This window comes from Corythoichthys intestinalis, chromosome 10, assembly GCF_030265065.1.
Source record: "Corythoichthys intestinalis isolate RoL2023-P3 chromosome 10, ASM3026506v1, whole genome shotgun sequence".
Classification (NCBI taxonomy): domain Eukaryota; kingdom Metazoa; phylum Chordata; class Actinopteri; order Syngnathiformes; family Syngnathidae; genus Corythoichthys; species Corythoichthys intestinalis.
Genome location: NC_080404.1, coordinates 7,451,780 through 7,464,207, shown reverse-complemented (window position 1 = coordinate 7,464,207; position 12,428 = coordinate 7,451,780). Strand labels below are relative to the sequence as shown.

Below are 12,428 nucleotides of genomic sequence, written 5' to 3'. Positions count from 1 at the left end.
CTTTTTAACCAATTCTGAAAAAAATGTGATCGGCCCCGATTTGGATCATGTTACGCATCAATTTGGCGCTTAAACTTAAAAGTACAACTGTAATTTAATCAATCAATTTAAAAGTAATATAATGAACACTTACTTTGATTCGATCATTCCAGACAGCAGAGACCCACACCGTCCATCATCTGAATTTCACCCACTGGCCTGATCACGGTGTTCCGCACGACTCCGAGCAACTGGTTCGCTTCATTCGCTACCTACGTTCGGTTCACCACCATGGCCCTGTCACGGTCCATTGCAGCGCGGGAATCGGACGCTCAGGTGTTCTAATCTGTACGGACATTATCCTCAGCCTCATCGAGAAGGATTTGCCTGTGAGTGACCAACGCTCTAATAGCGATATTGTTTCATTTTGACTTTGATATTTTTCTCAGTCACAAGTGTTGAGAGCATATTTAAGCTGACCTGTCTGCGAGGTGGAGGTCAGAGCACAGAATTTATGTCAATCCTAAACAAAATACCCTCCCTATAGGGGTGCCACAATTAATCAACTGTCAAATTAGTCGACAACAGTTTTGATGAAACAATGTTGATCTAAAAAAATTCTCCAAATTCATTTTTTTTTTTAGGCTCTAAACTCATTGACGGCGATTGGCGGACAGTCCATTTGAACTGGGAGGGATGACTGGCAGCGATTGAAGGATTGTTGTCATCTCTTCCCAGATTGATTGGATTGGATGTCTTTTGCCGTAAATAGCAGTAAATGAGTTCTATGATTATTTGAGTAATCTTTGTACTTATACTTTGTACTTTTTCAAGATCGGCCAGTGGCCAATATATAGCTAATATAGTAGAATAACAGTAATGTTCACTGTTTGGGTGATGTTCTTCTGAAGGTCGACCAATAAATTGACTGGCCGACTTTTTGGGCCGATATTGGGTATTTTTCCTCGATCAATCAATATCAGACAATATATAGCTTATGTACTGTAATAGGCTAACTTTATGTTGACTGTGTTTGGTGATGAGCCCTATAAAGGTCGACCAATATATTGGCCAGCCGATATATCGGGCCGATATATATGGACTTTTTTCAAGATCAGCCAACATCCGCTGATATACAGTATTGCCGATATACTGTATAGCCTATATAATACAGCAGAAATAAATGAAGATATTACTACCAAAGCAATTGTAATTGCAATCATTTTCTGGGAGAAATTGAGCATTATCTGACAGAATTGCAGGGGTGCCAATACTTTTGGCCAGCAGTGTATGTGCAGTGGTACCTCTACTTACGAAATTAATTGGTTCTGGAAGTAGTTTCGTAACTTGAATATTCTTTAAGTAGATACACGTTTTCCATGTAAATGTCATAATCGGTTCCAAGCCCCCCAAAATTCAGACATAAATCCTCTATAACGCATAAAAATGCATGTGACAAATACATGTTAAAATTAGATTGTTGCACAATATATATATAATCAGTTGCGCATCGTGTAAAAAACCAAGAATAAAGAATAAAAGTTAATACACTCGTGTAAAGCTGTCAGAAGACGAAGGGCGAATGAAGAGGATGCTGGGATATACACATACACATTCAGTAGCGGTGTCTCTTAGCCAACTGGATGCCAGAAATGCTAGGCAATAGCCAATGGCAGAGCAGCTACAAGTATGTTACATTCAGTAAACTCTCTGAGCTGCGAGTACCAGCCATACTGTATTTGTTTTATCTGTCCTGTTCAGCTGCTTGACATGGAGAATTGAGTGTGTCAGATTGGTCTGAACAGTTTTAATGTATCACATGGGAATATGACATACTCCCACTGTGATCATTCAACATGCCTCGTTTATTAGTAGAAAACATTGAACAGGAAGGAGTTATAGGGGGACAGAAGAAAAGAAGGCGAGAGTGACTTGAAGAATTACAAACAACAAGAAATACATTGAACATCTACACTAACTATGAATTTGTTGGTGCTATCGTTAGCCAGTTGTATTTCCAGTTGACACCATGTGGTGGGCCTGATGACCAAGGAAAAAAGAAGAGGGGGGAGGCTGAAATATAAGTGATTGGGAGGGGTGGAGTGTACACAAATCAGCCATGTGAGGTGTAGAACCCAGTATTTGTGTGAATCCCTTTTGAGTCTGAGTATGCTGGTATCCTATTCAATGCTGTCTTATTGCTCATCCTGACACCGAGTTTTACTACTTGAGTGTGTCTAATTACACCTAGTCATGCGTGAATTCCATCATACATGTGAGTCCTGCAGATGAGTAGAAATGCCAGCGGGAGCCACCCCTGGGCCGCGTCCCTTTCCCAGTCAATAGGGCGGTGAGCCAGCGCAGCCCATCTCGCCAGCCACAGGCCAGCAAGGGGGCCGCCATACTTTATTTTTGCCTTTCGTAACCTGAAATTTCTTTGGTAACATGAGGCAATATTTTCCCGTTGAGGCGTGTCCTAACCTGAAAATTCTGTATGTAGAAACGTTCATAAGTAGAGGTATAACAGTATAACATTTGGGTGTTATCTTTGATAATTGTGATTTGGCTCCATCTAGTGGTCAGTTACAAAAGTAAGTAGCAGAAGAAAAAAATCTCTATAATGAGAGATTCAATTGCTTTTTATAATCAATGTGCTCAAAAAAAAAAAGGAAAAAAAAGCGACCTCAAATACCTGCTTACGAAATCAGCTTTAAACTTCGGCCGTCAGCTTTATTTATTTATTTATTTATTTAATCAGTATTGGCATCAGTCGACCTCTAGTAATAAACAATAGTCAAGCCCATGATTGAGCCATCCATCTTCTTGTCTTCAGATTAACGTCAGCAACATCGTAAAGGAGATGAGACTTCAGCGCCATGGGATGATTCAGACCAAGGTAAGTGCTAAGAGCAGTGGATCAAAGTTAAAACTTTAAATCAGGGGTCTCCAAACTGGTCCTCAAAGGGTGCTGTGGGTCCTTGTTTTTCTTAAAATCAATCCTGCACAGACAGTTTAACCAATCATGTTTCTGCTAAAACAAGCAGCGCAGCACCTGACTGCAATCAATTGATTACAACTGTAAGCCACCAGATACGTGAAAAGGTGTCATTTTGTTTGATTGGAATGAAATCCTGCACCCACGGCAAACCTATGTGGAATAGTTTGGACACCAAGGGCGTAGGTTTGCATTGGGACGGTGGGGACATAACACCAGCAACTTTTCAGGATAGATTAAGTGTTGATTAACAGTTTATTAAGCATTTGATATTACCACGTGTAAGTATTTTCTTAAGGCATCTTTAGTATGTTTTGTCTGTAGGCATCTAAACAACAAGAAGCTGAAAGCGCACGGTAGTACTTTGGGTGTTAAATTCGCCTCTTGTAGCACATTTTGGCAGAACACCAGTTTTTGTCTCACTCTCGTCTCATCCCCACTTTCCTTTCAGTTTGCTTTTGCTGCTCATTTTGTAAAATATCAACAGTCTTGTCATGCTCATTAATGTTCCTTGAAAGGGCTGAACAGATGACATGTTTATGTCGCCAGAGTCATACTCTAGAACAGGGGTTTTCAACCCAGTCCTCAAGGCACACTGTGGGTCCTGGTTTTTGTTCCAGCCGATCCAGCAGAGACAGTTGAACCAATGAGGCTTCTGCTAAAACAAGCCACACCTGACTGCAATCAACTGATTGCACTTGTAAAACACCAGATTGGGGAAAAAGTGTTGTCATCTTGTTTGGTAAGAATGAAATCCTGCACCCACAGTGTGCCTTAGTGGAATAGGTTGGGAACCCCTGCTCTAGAAGCCAGGCAGCGTCATGCAGTGACGTCACCTCCCTGCGACGTCAACAACAATGGCGACCTACTAGTTAAACTGATTTTAGAAATTGTGTATTTAAACGAAAACATCCAAGAAGGGTTTTAAATTTTAATATAAAATTATTTTAACTCAAAATAACATAAATCTTTTAAGCAAGTCTTATCCATGGTTCCCTTTAAGACATTTATTCTGGAAGTTTTCAAATGTTTCTTTAATAGTTTTTGAAAACAAAGACATAGACTTAATAATGATATTGATGGGTCAGATTCAACCTTCACTGCGCAACACCTTCAAGTAGGGAGCCATCCCGCAATGTGTTTCAGTTATTCGCAGTCGGTCGCAGCGACACATGAAGCGATCCAACGACGGATTTAGGTTGAAAAAGTACGAAAGCTGTACAGCATACAAACAGGAAAGATTGTCTCAGGAATGGTTTGTTCGAGGATTCAAGGTAATTATTAGATTTTTTTGTTTTTTTTTCACAGGAATCTTCTACATAAAAAGCTCTTTGTTGTAAGGCTGCCGTGGCATTGACTAACAGACTAGCATCATTCTTTGACATATTTACGTAAAATAAATGCTAACTGCCCGTTTTTGTTTTTTTGTTTTTTTGCTCTTTTAACAAAGAATTGAGACCGTTTTATGTCAATATCGTGGATTAAAGCATTTATTCACAAGAATTTTTAATGTAAAAAGCTCTTTGTTGTAAGAATGCCGCCACATTGACTAACAGACTTGCATCGTACTTTGACATAATTACCTGAAATAAATGCTAACTGCACGTTTTTTTTTGCTTTTAACCAAGAATCGAGAGTGTTTTACGTCCATATCTATAAACAATTCAGGGATTTGAGCATTTATTCACAAGAATTTTCACCGGAAAAGCTCTGTTTAAATTTGGCGACCGCCACATTGACTAACAGACTAGCATCGTATTTCGACATATTTACGTAAAATAAATGCTAACTGCACGTCGTTGTTTTTTTGTTTTTGTTTTGCTTTTAACACTGCTAACTGCACGGTTTTATTGCTTTTAACCAGGGGTCCCCAAACTTTTTCCTGTGAGGGCCACATAACCCTTCTCTTCTCTAATGAGGGGCCGGGGTCAGTTTGTAACAGAAAAAGTGTGACGATTGCAGGAGTGCCTAAATGTAAAAATGTATTGTTTTTCAGAAAGCCACAATCAAATAACCCTTTCTGGATTCTTCACGGAACCAAAGTAAATAAAATAAAAATGATATAATATAATATAACATAGTATAATATAATATAATATAATTAGGGCTGTCAAACAATTAAAATTTTTAAGCGAGTTAATCACAGCTTAAAAATTAATCGTAATTAATCGCAATTCAAACATCTCTAAAATATGCCTTATTTTTCTGTAAATTATTGTTGGAATGGAAAGATAAGACACAAGACGGATATATACATTCAACATACTGTACATAAGTACTGTATTTGTTTATTATAACAATAAATCAACAAGATGGCATTAACATTAATATTCTGTCAAAGCAATCCCTGGATAGAAAGACTTGTAGTTCTTAAAAGATAGATTTTAGTACAAATTATAGAAATTTTATGTTAAAACCCCTCTTAATGTTTTCGTTTTAATAAAATTGGTCAAATTTTCAATCAAAAAAATTAACTAGTAGCTCACCATTGTTGATGTCAAGAATTACACAATGCTCATGGTGCATAAAATCAATCGCACCCAAGCGCCAGCAGAGGGAGACAAAAAACACAAGTAACAAGTGGACATGACACTGCTGTCATTTTAATCTGTTTGAGCGGGGCATATGCGTTAATTGCGTCAAATATTTTAACGTGATTAAAGAAAAAAATTAATTACCGCTCGTTAACGCGATAACTTTGACAGCCCTTAATATAATATAATATAATATAATATCATATCATATAATATAATACAATATAATCAGGGGTGCACATAATTTTTTTGCCCAGGTTCTCAGAGGAGGACCTGGAGATGTGACTTGGTCCTCATTGAGCTTGAGAGCCGACCCACCTGATGCGATAAATTTATGACAAGCTTTACTTAGAGCCAATTAACTTTGATTAATTATATTAACAGTTAATGCTTGATTAACATCAACTGGCACAACAAAATTGCCATTACTTTGAAGTGAAATGTAAAGAAATAAACATAAAAGCACCAATTCAAAATAAAGGGCATTATGCGGCTCCCACATTAACTCCAAGCCTTTTTAAAAGTGGGATGTCCTCCTCATAAGACCTCATTGAACGTGCATGTTTAGCTTTGTAAAATGCGAGCAAAAACACATTTGTCAGTGCATGTCGCTGTTCATTACCTTTATTCCGCCCTATTCCACCACATGTCCATAGGGCGAGTGGGGTCCTGTTTGACATTGATAGTTTGCTTAATTGCCACATGCTCTCTGTTTTTTTCGTGCTTTTCAAAGTTTGGATGGCTGAAATTCTTTGACCCTACATAAAATGCGTTGCTCTAATCGGCGACATTGGGATTCTCACGGCACATTTTGTACCGCATTTCCGTGCGAGCATCATTCGCTTCTAGCCATGGTACCTCCTGTAGCCACTTTTCAGCAAAAGTCCTTTTTTTCGGTAGCTCCGGTGAAGTCTCTGTCGTCTGTCTGTCTTTTGACGGGGGTGGGGGAACACGGAAGTAATTACTCAGTGTGGCCTGCCTCATCGACATTTTGAGAAGTTATTTTCTCGTGTCCGCCGCAAATAGAGTGGTCAGCCATCGGTGCGCAAAAGCGTATGGAAGCCGTTGAGGGCCAGCGCGTTTGTCTACGTCCAGTACGCATGTGCGGACCACTTATGTGCACCCCTGAATATAATATAATATAATATAATATAATATAATATAATATAATATAATATAATATAATATAATATAATATCATGTAATATAATATAATATAATAATACTGTATTAATTAAATAGATAATAACCAAATAGCCATTGCTCAGTTCTTCACAGAAAAAAGCCAGGACATAAATAACTCTATTGGGAAAAAAAAAAAAAAAAAAAAAAAAAAAAAATTTTTTTTTTTTTTTGTTGTTCAGGGGGCCGGACCAAAAGTGGCAGCGGGCCGTATCCGGCCCGCGGGCCGTAGTTTGGGGACCCCTGGTCTACGTCCAGTACGCATGTGCGGACCACTTATGTGCACCCCTGAATATAATATAATATAATATAATATAATATAATATCATGTAATATAATATAATATAATAATACTGTATTAATTAAATAGATAATAACCAAATAACCATTGCTCAGTTCTTCACAGAAAAAAGCCAGGACATAAATAACTCTATTGAAAAAAAAAAAAAAAAAATTTTTTTTTTTTTTTTTTTTTTTTTTGTTGTTGTTCAGGGGGCCGGACCAAATGTGGCTGCGGACCGTAATCGGCCCGCGGGCCGTAGTTTGGGGACCGCTGCTTTTAACCAAGAATCGAGACTGTTTTGCGTCCATATCTACAAAGAATTTAGGGATTTAAGCATTTATTCACAAGAATTTTCAATGAAAAAAGCTCTTTGTCTGTGATTCCACTCGGTCAGATTTGACGGCCACGCCAACAATGCAGGCCCCCTATTAATCGGCCCGGCGCACCGTCAATATCATTATGAAGTCTATGACAAAGGTTTGAATCGAACGGTGTATCACCTGAACCAATATACATGAATGTTAGTATAAGTCAATACAGGTTTATTTTTACATTGATCATTTAGCCTATCAACTAATTAGGTTCATATTTGTGAGAAATGTAGCCTGACCCCACGTTCATCCAATTTGTTTGGTCTTATTAACGTCCCGTCCCCAGCAAAAAGTGTACATGCAGGTTTAAGCTGTTATATGGTCCTTACCAATGTTGAGACCAAACCTACCCTCTTGTTGGACACCCCTGCTTTAAATCAATGCAGCGTCTTTTTTTGGTTTCAGGAACAGTACCTCTTCTGCTACAAAGTCTGGTTGGAGGTTTTACAGGGCATTTTACAGCTCCATGGCACCCAGTGGCAACCGGAAAGTCCCCAAGACCACAAAATAGTTTGAATGTTTTGATTTGTGCGACCACAAGCACTGGCAACACCTTCTTCTTGAACTCTTGTCTGTTTTCATACTGTGTGCTGTCTAGATGTACGCAGGAAAAAAATGCACTTGTGTTGAACCTCGATCTCTTAAAGGAATCCTTGCGTTTTTTTCAGGCTTAGCAATTTGCCTTACGCCTCGAATATTGCATTCAATGTCGAAAGTCTTTATGTGGTATTTCATTTGCAAATTGCCATCATAATAGTCCAACAGTCTGGTAGGAACTCGAATAAGGTCACATAAAATCATCTTACCAAAGTTTATATCTTGATGAATGTGAGTTTTTATTTCATAAAGTGCATTTGTACCCTAGAAGGAGAGAGAGATTAAGGGCAACACCATTAATTCTGTAAATCACCTAAAGCAATGAAAAGAATCAAGTGCCTTGGAATCAATCCTGAGCTGCTTCAGTCACACGCAGACGGGCCGACAGAGCGACCACACTGTTTGAGAGCACTCGCGAGACCTTGGACTGAATGTGCACTGTTTTTGCTAATTAATGTGAATGCTTGCTTCAAATCACAGGCAAGACAATGACATATTACCTAAGGTTTAGTGCAAGTCACTCCGTCGGTGTGTATACTTTCCTATTTTGTATAAAATACAAACAAAATAATTGTCCTTAAAACCCCTGGCAGGAGAGGTGGGTAGTAACGTGTTACATTTAATCTGTTACATTTACTTGAGTAACTTTTTGAGAAAAATGTACTCAACACTGTACTCCAATACAAAAATGTACACAATATGTTTTACTTGAGTAGATTTGTGAAGAAGAAACACTACTCTTACTCCTCTACTTTGGGCTACACTAGAGTCGTTACATTTTACCTCTTAATTCTACGTATTGATTTTATTTTTGCCAGAGATGCCGACAGAGGCAGTCTCATTTTCACTAATGAGACATTGCAACAATAACCACTTGCTCCATTACAGTGATCCCTTGCAGATTTTTTTTCAATTAAAGAAAAAAAATACAGCATTTTGTAGTGATGTCCTGATCTGCTCACATTCAGCCTATTCCTCCTGCTGCTTTTCTTGCTCAACAGGGAGCTGCAGCTTGTTAAAGTTAACGATGAGGGACAAGGGTGCTGCGTTTATTTTGGCAGGAAAAGCTTGGGAGCGCTACCTTGGCGCCGAGTCGTTTAGCTTGGTAAACACTAGCTGTACTGTGTTGTCCATCCATCCATCCATCATCTGCCGTTTTAACCGGGGTCAGCAGGAAAGCCCAGACTTCCCTCTCTTCAGCAACTTCAACCAGCTCCTCCGGCAGGATCCCAAGGTGTTCCCAGGCCAGCCGAGAGACATGGTCTCTCCAGCGTGTCCTGGGTCGTCCCCGGGGCCTCTCGCCGGTGGGACATGCCCGGAACACCTCTCCAGGGAGCGTCCAGGAGGCATCCGAACCAGATGCCCGATCCACCTCAACTGGCTCCTCTCAATGCGAAGGAGTAGCGGCTCGACACTGAGTCCCTCCCGGATAACTAAGTTTCTCACCCTATCTCTAAGGGAGACCCCGGACCCCCAGAGGAGGGAACTCATTTCGGCCGCTTGTATCGAGGATCTGTTTTTTTCAGTCACGACCCACAGCTCGTGACACAGGTGAGGGTAGGAAAGTAGATCGATTGGTAAATCGAGAGCTTCGTCTTTCGACTCAGCTCCTGCTTCACCCCAACAGACCGGTGCAGAGCCTGTCGATCTCCCGCTCCCTCCTTCACTCACCCGTGAACAAGACCCGAAGATACTTGAACTCATAGACTTTGGGCAGGATTTCATCCCCGACCCGGAGAGGGCACGCCACCTTTTTCCGACTGAGGACTCACATGCCACCTCGAGGACCCTGCCGAGGTTTTAGAGCCGGTCCACTGTTCCACGGACGGGACGAAAACCACACTGCTTCTCCTGAATCAGAGATTCGACTTCCCAATGGACCCTCCTCTCCAGCACCCCTGAATAGACTGAGGAGTGTGATCCCTTTGTAATTGGAACACACCCTCCGGTCTCCCTTCTTAAAAAGGGGGACTACAACCCCGGTCTGCCAATCCAGAGGCACTGCCCCCGATGTCCACGCAATGTTGTAGAGGCGTGTCAACCACAACAGCCCCACAACATCCAGAGCCTTTAGGAACTCTAGACGGATCTCATCAACTCCCAGGGCCTTGCCACCGAACAGCTTTCCAACCACCTCAGTGACTTCGACCCCAGAGATAAGGGAGCCCAGCTTGGAGTCCCCAGACTCTGCTTCCTCAAAGGAAGGCGTGTTGGTGGAATTGAGGAGGTCTTCGAAGTATTCTCCCCACCGACTCACGACGTCCCGAGTCGAGGTCAGCAGTATCACATCTCCACTATACACAGTGTTAATGGTGCACTGCTTCCCTCAACTCAGACGCTGGATGGTGGACCAGAATTTCCTCGAAGCCGTCCGGAAGTTGTTTTCTACGGCCTCGCCAAACTCCTACCATGTCCGAGTTTTTGTCTTGGCGACCGCCGAAGCTACAGTCCGCTTGGACAGCCGGAGTCCCACAGGCCAAAAAGACCCGGTAGGCCTCCTTCTTCAGCTTGACGGGATCCCTTACCGCTGGTGTCTACTAGCGGGTTTCGGGGATTGCAGCCACAACAGGCACCAACCACCTTACGGCCACAGCTCCAATAGGCCGCCTCAACAATGGAGGTGCGGAACATAGCCCACTCGGACTCAATTTCCTCAACTTCCCCCAGGACAAGGGAGAAGTTCTGCCGGAGGTGGGTGTTGAAGCTCTTTTTGACAGGGGATTCTGCCAGACGTTCCCAGCAGACCCTTACAATACGTTTGGGCCTGCCAGGTCTGGCCAGTATCTTACCCCACCATCTGAGCCAACACACCACCAGGTGGTGATCAGTTTACAGCTCCGCTCCTCTCTTCACCTGAGTGTTCAAAACATGCAGCCGCAAGTCTAATGACACGACTACAAAGTCGATCATCGAACTGCGGCCTAGGGTGTCCTGGTGCCAAGTGCACCTATGGACACCCCTATGTTTGAACACGGTGTTCGTCCAATAACAAACCACTCGGGTTCTGATCGGGGAGGCCGTTCCTCCCAATCACGCCTCTCCAGGTCTCACTGTCATTGCCCACGTGAGTATTGAAGTCCTTCAGCTGAACGAGGGAGTCCCCAGAGGGAGCGCTCTTCAGCACACACTCCAAGGACTCCAAAAATGGTGGGTACTCTGAGCTGCTGTTTGGTGCGTAAGCGCAAACAACAGTTAGGACCTGTCCCCCGACCCGAAGGCGGAGGAAGGCAACTTCTCGTCTACTGAGGTAATCCCCAGCATACAGGCGTCAAGCTGGGGGGCAGTAAGTTTGCCCAGACCTGCTTGGCGCCTCTCACCGTGGGCAACTCCAGAGTGGAAGAGAGTCCAACCCCTCTCGAGAGGATTGGTACCAGAACCCAAACTGTGTGTGGAGGCCAGTCCGACTATATCTAGTCGGAACTTCTCTGCCTCACACACCAGCTCGGGCTCCTTCCCTGCCAGAGAGGTGACATTCCATGTCCCAAGAGTTAGCTTCTGTAGACAGGGGTCGGACCGCCAAGCCCCATTGGTTGCCGCCCATATCACTACACACCTGACCCTTTGGCCCTCCCACAGGTGGTGAGCCCATGGGAAGGCGGACCTACGTTGCCTTTTCGGGCTGTGCCCGACCAGGCCCCAGGGGAACAGGCCCTGCCACCAGGCCTGGCTCCAGATGAGGGCCCCGGTAACCCGCGTCCGGGCAAGGGAAACCTGAGTCCATTAATATTATTCATCATAAGGGGTCATTTTGAGCCATGCTTTGTCTGACCCCTCACCTAGAACCTGTTTGCCATGGGGGACCATGCCAGGGGCTTAAAGCCCCAAACAACATAGCTCCTGGGATCATTGGGACACGCAAACCCCTCCACCACGATAAGGTGATGACTCAAGGAGGAGAAAGTGTAGTGTAGTGTGTTGTGTCCTATATAAGTCCTTATATGTATCTTTTCCCGATTCTGAACCTGAATAAATACATTGAACACACACACACACAAAATTAATGTGAATAAGCTCCTCCTCTACTTTGTCAAAATTTGATCACTCGACAGTGCATTAAGAGAGGGAAAAGGGAATCAAAACCATTCTAAAAGTGGTTCAAAATGCTGCATCAGCATGGTTATGTGCCCCCCCCCCCCCCCCCCCCCCCAAAAAAAAACTAATGGTTGACATTGTTATCTCAATAAGGCACAAGATAAAACGGTTACTAATATTTCAAGATTAAAGGACGGGTGATGTTTCAAGTGTCGTTCTGGTCTGAATTCGACAATTTTTGTGTCTTCTTTTTGACCTAATACGGTCATGTAATAGGTTATAGTACAGTATGATAATAACAGTTCATATAAATGACGTGCTGTGAAAAAAAAATACCATTGTTTCAAAAACTAAAACAAAATTAAACATCGTAAGCAGTTACTTACAATGTTACTCATTACTTGAGTATTCGTTTCAACGAATACTTTTTTGCCTGTACTTGAGTACAGTTTTGA

General features: G+C 42.3%; 1 protein-coding gene across 2 annotated transcripts in view; it reads left to right on the top strand.

The window, feature by feature from the left end:
• Positions 1–9,844, top strand: part of ptpn20 (protein tyrosine phosphatase non-receptor type 20) — a 100,135-nt gene extending 90,291 nt beyond the window's left edge. For both annotated transcript variants that reach the window (XM_057847955.1, XM_057847956.1), the window contains 3 exons: positions 153–368; positions 2,813–2,875; positions 7,750–9,844. In XM_057847955.1, coding sequence (XP_057703938.1) covers positions 153–368; positions 2,813–2,875; positions 7,750–7,860 — 390 coding nt within the window. In that variant the 3' untranslated portion in view covers positions 7,861–9,844. The remainder of the gene's footprint in view (positions 1–152; positions 369–2,812; positions 2,876–7,749) is intronic.
• Positions 9,845–12,428: the final 2,584 nt, after the last annotated feature.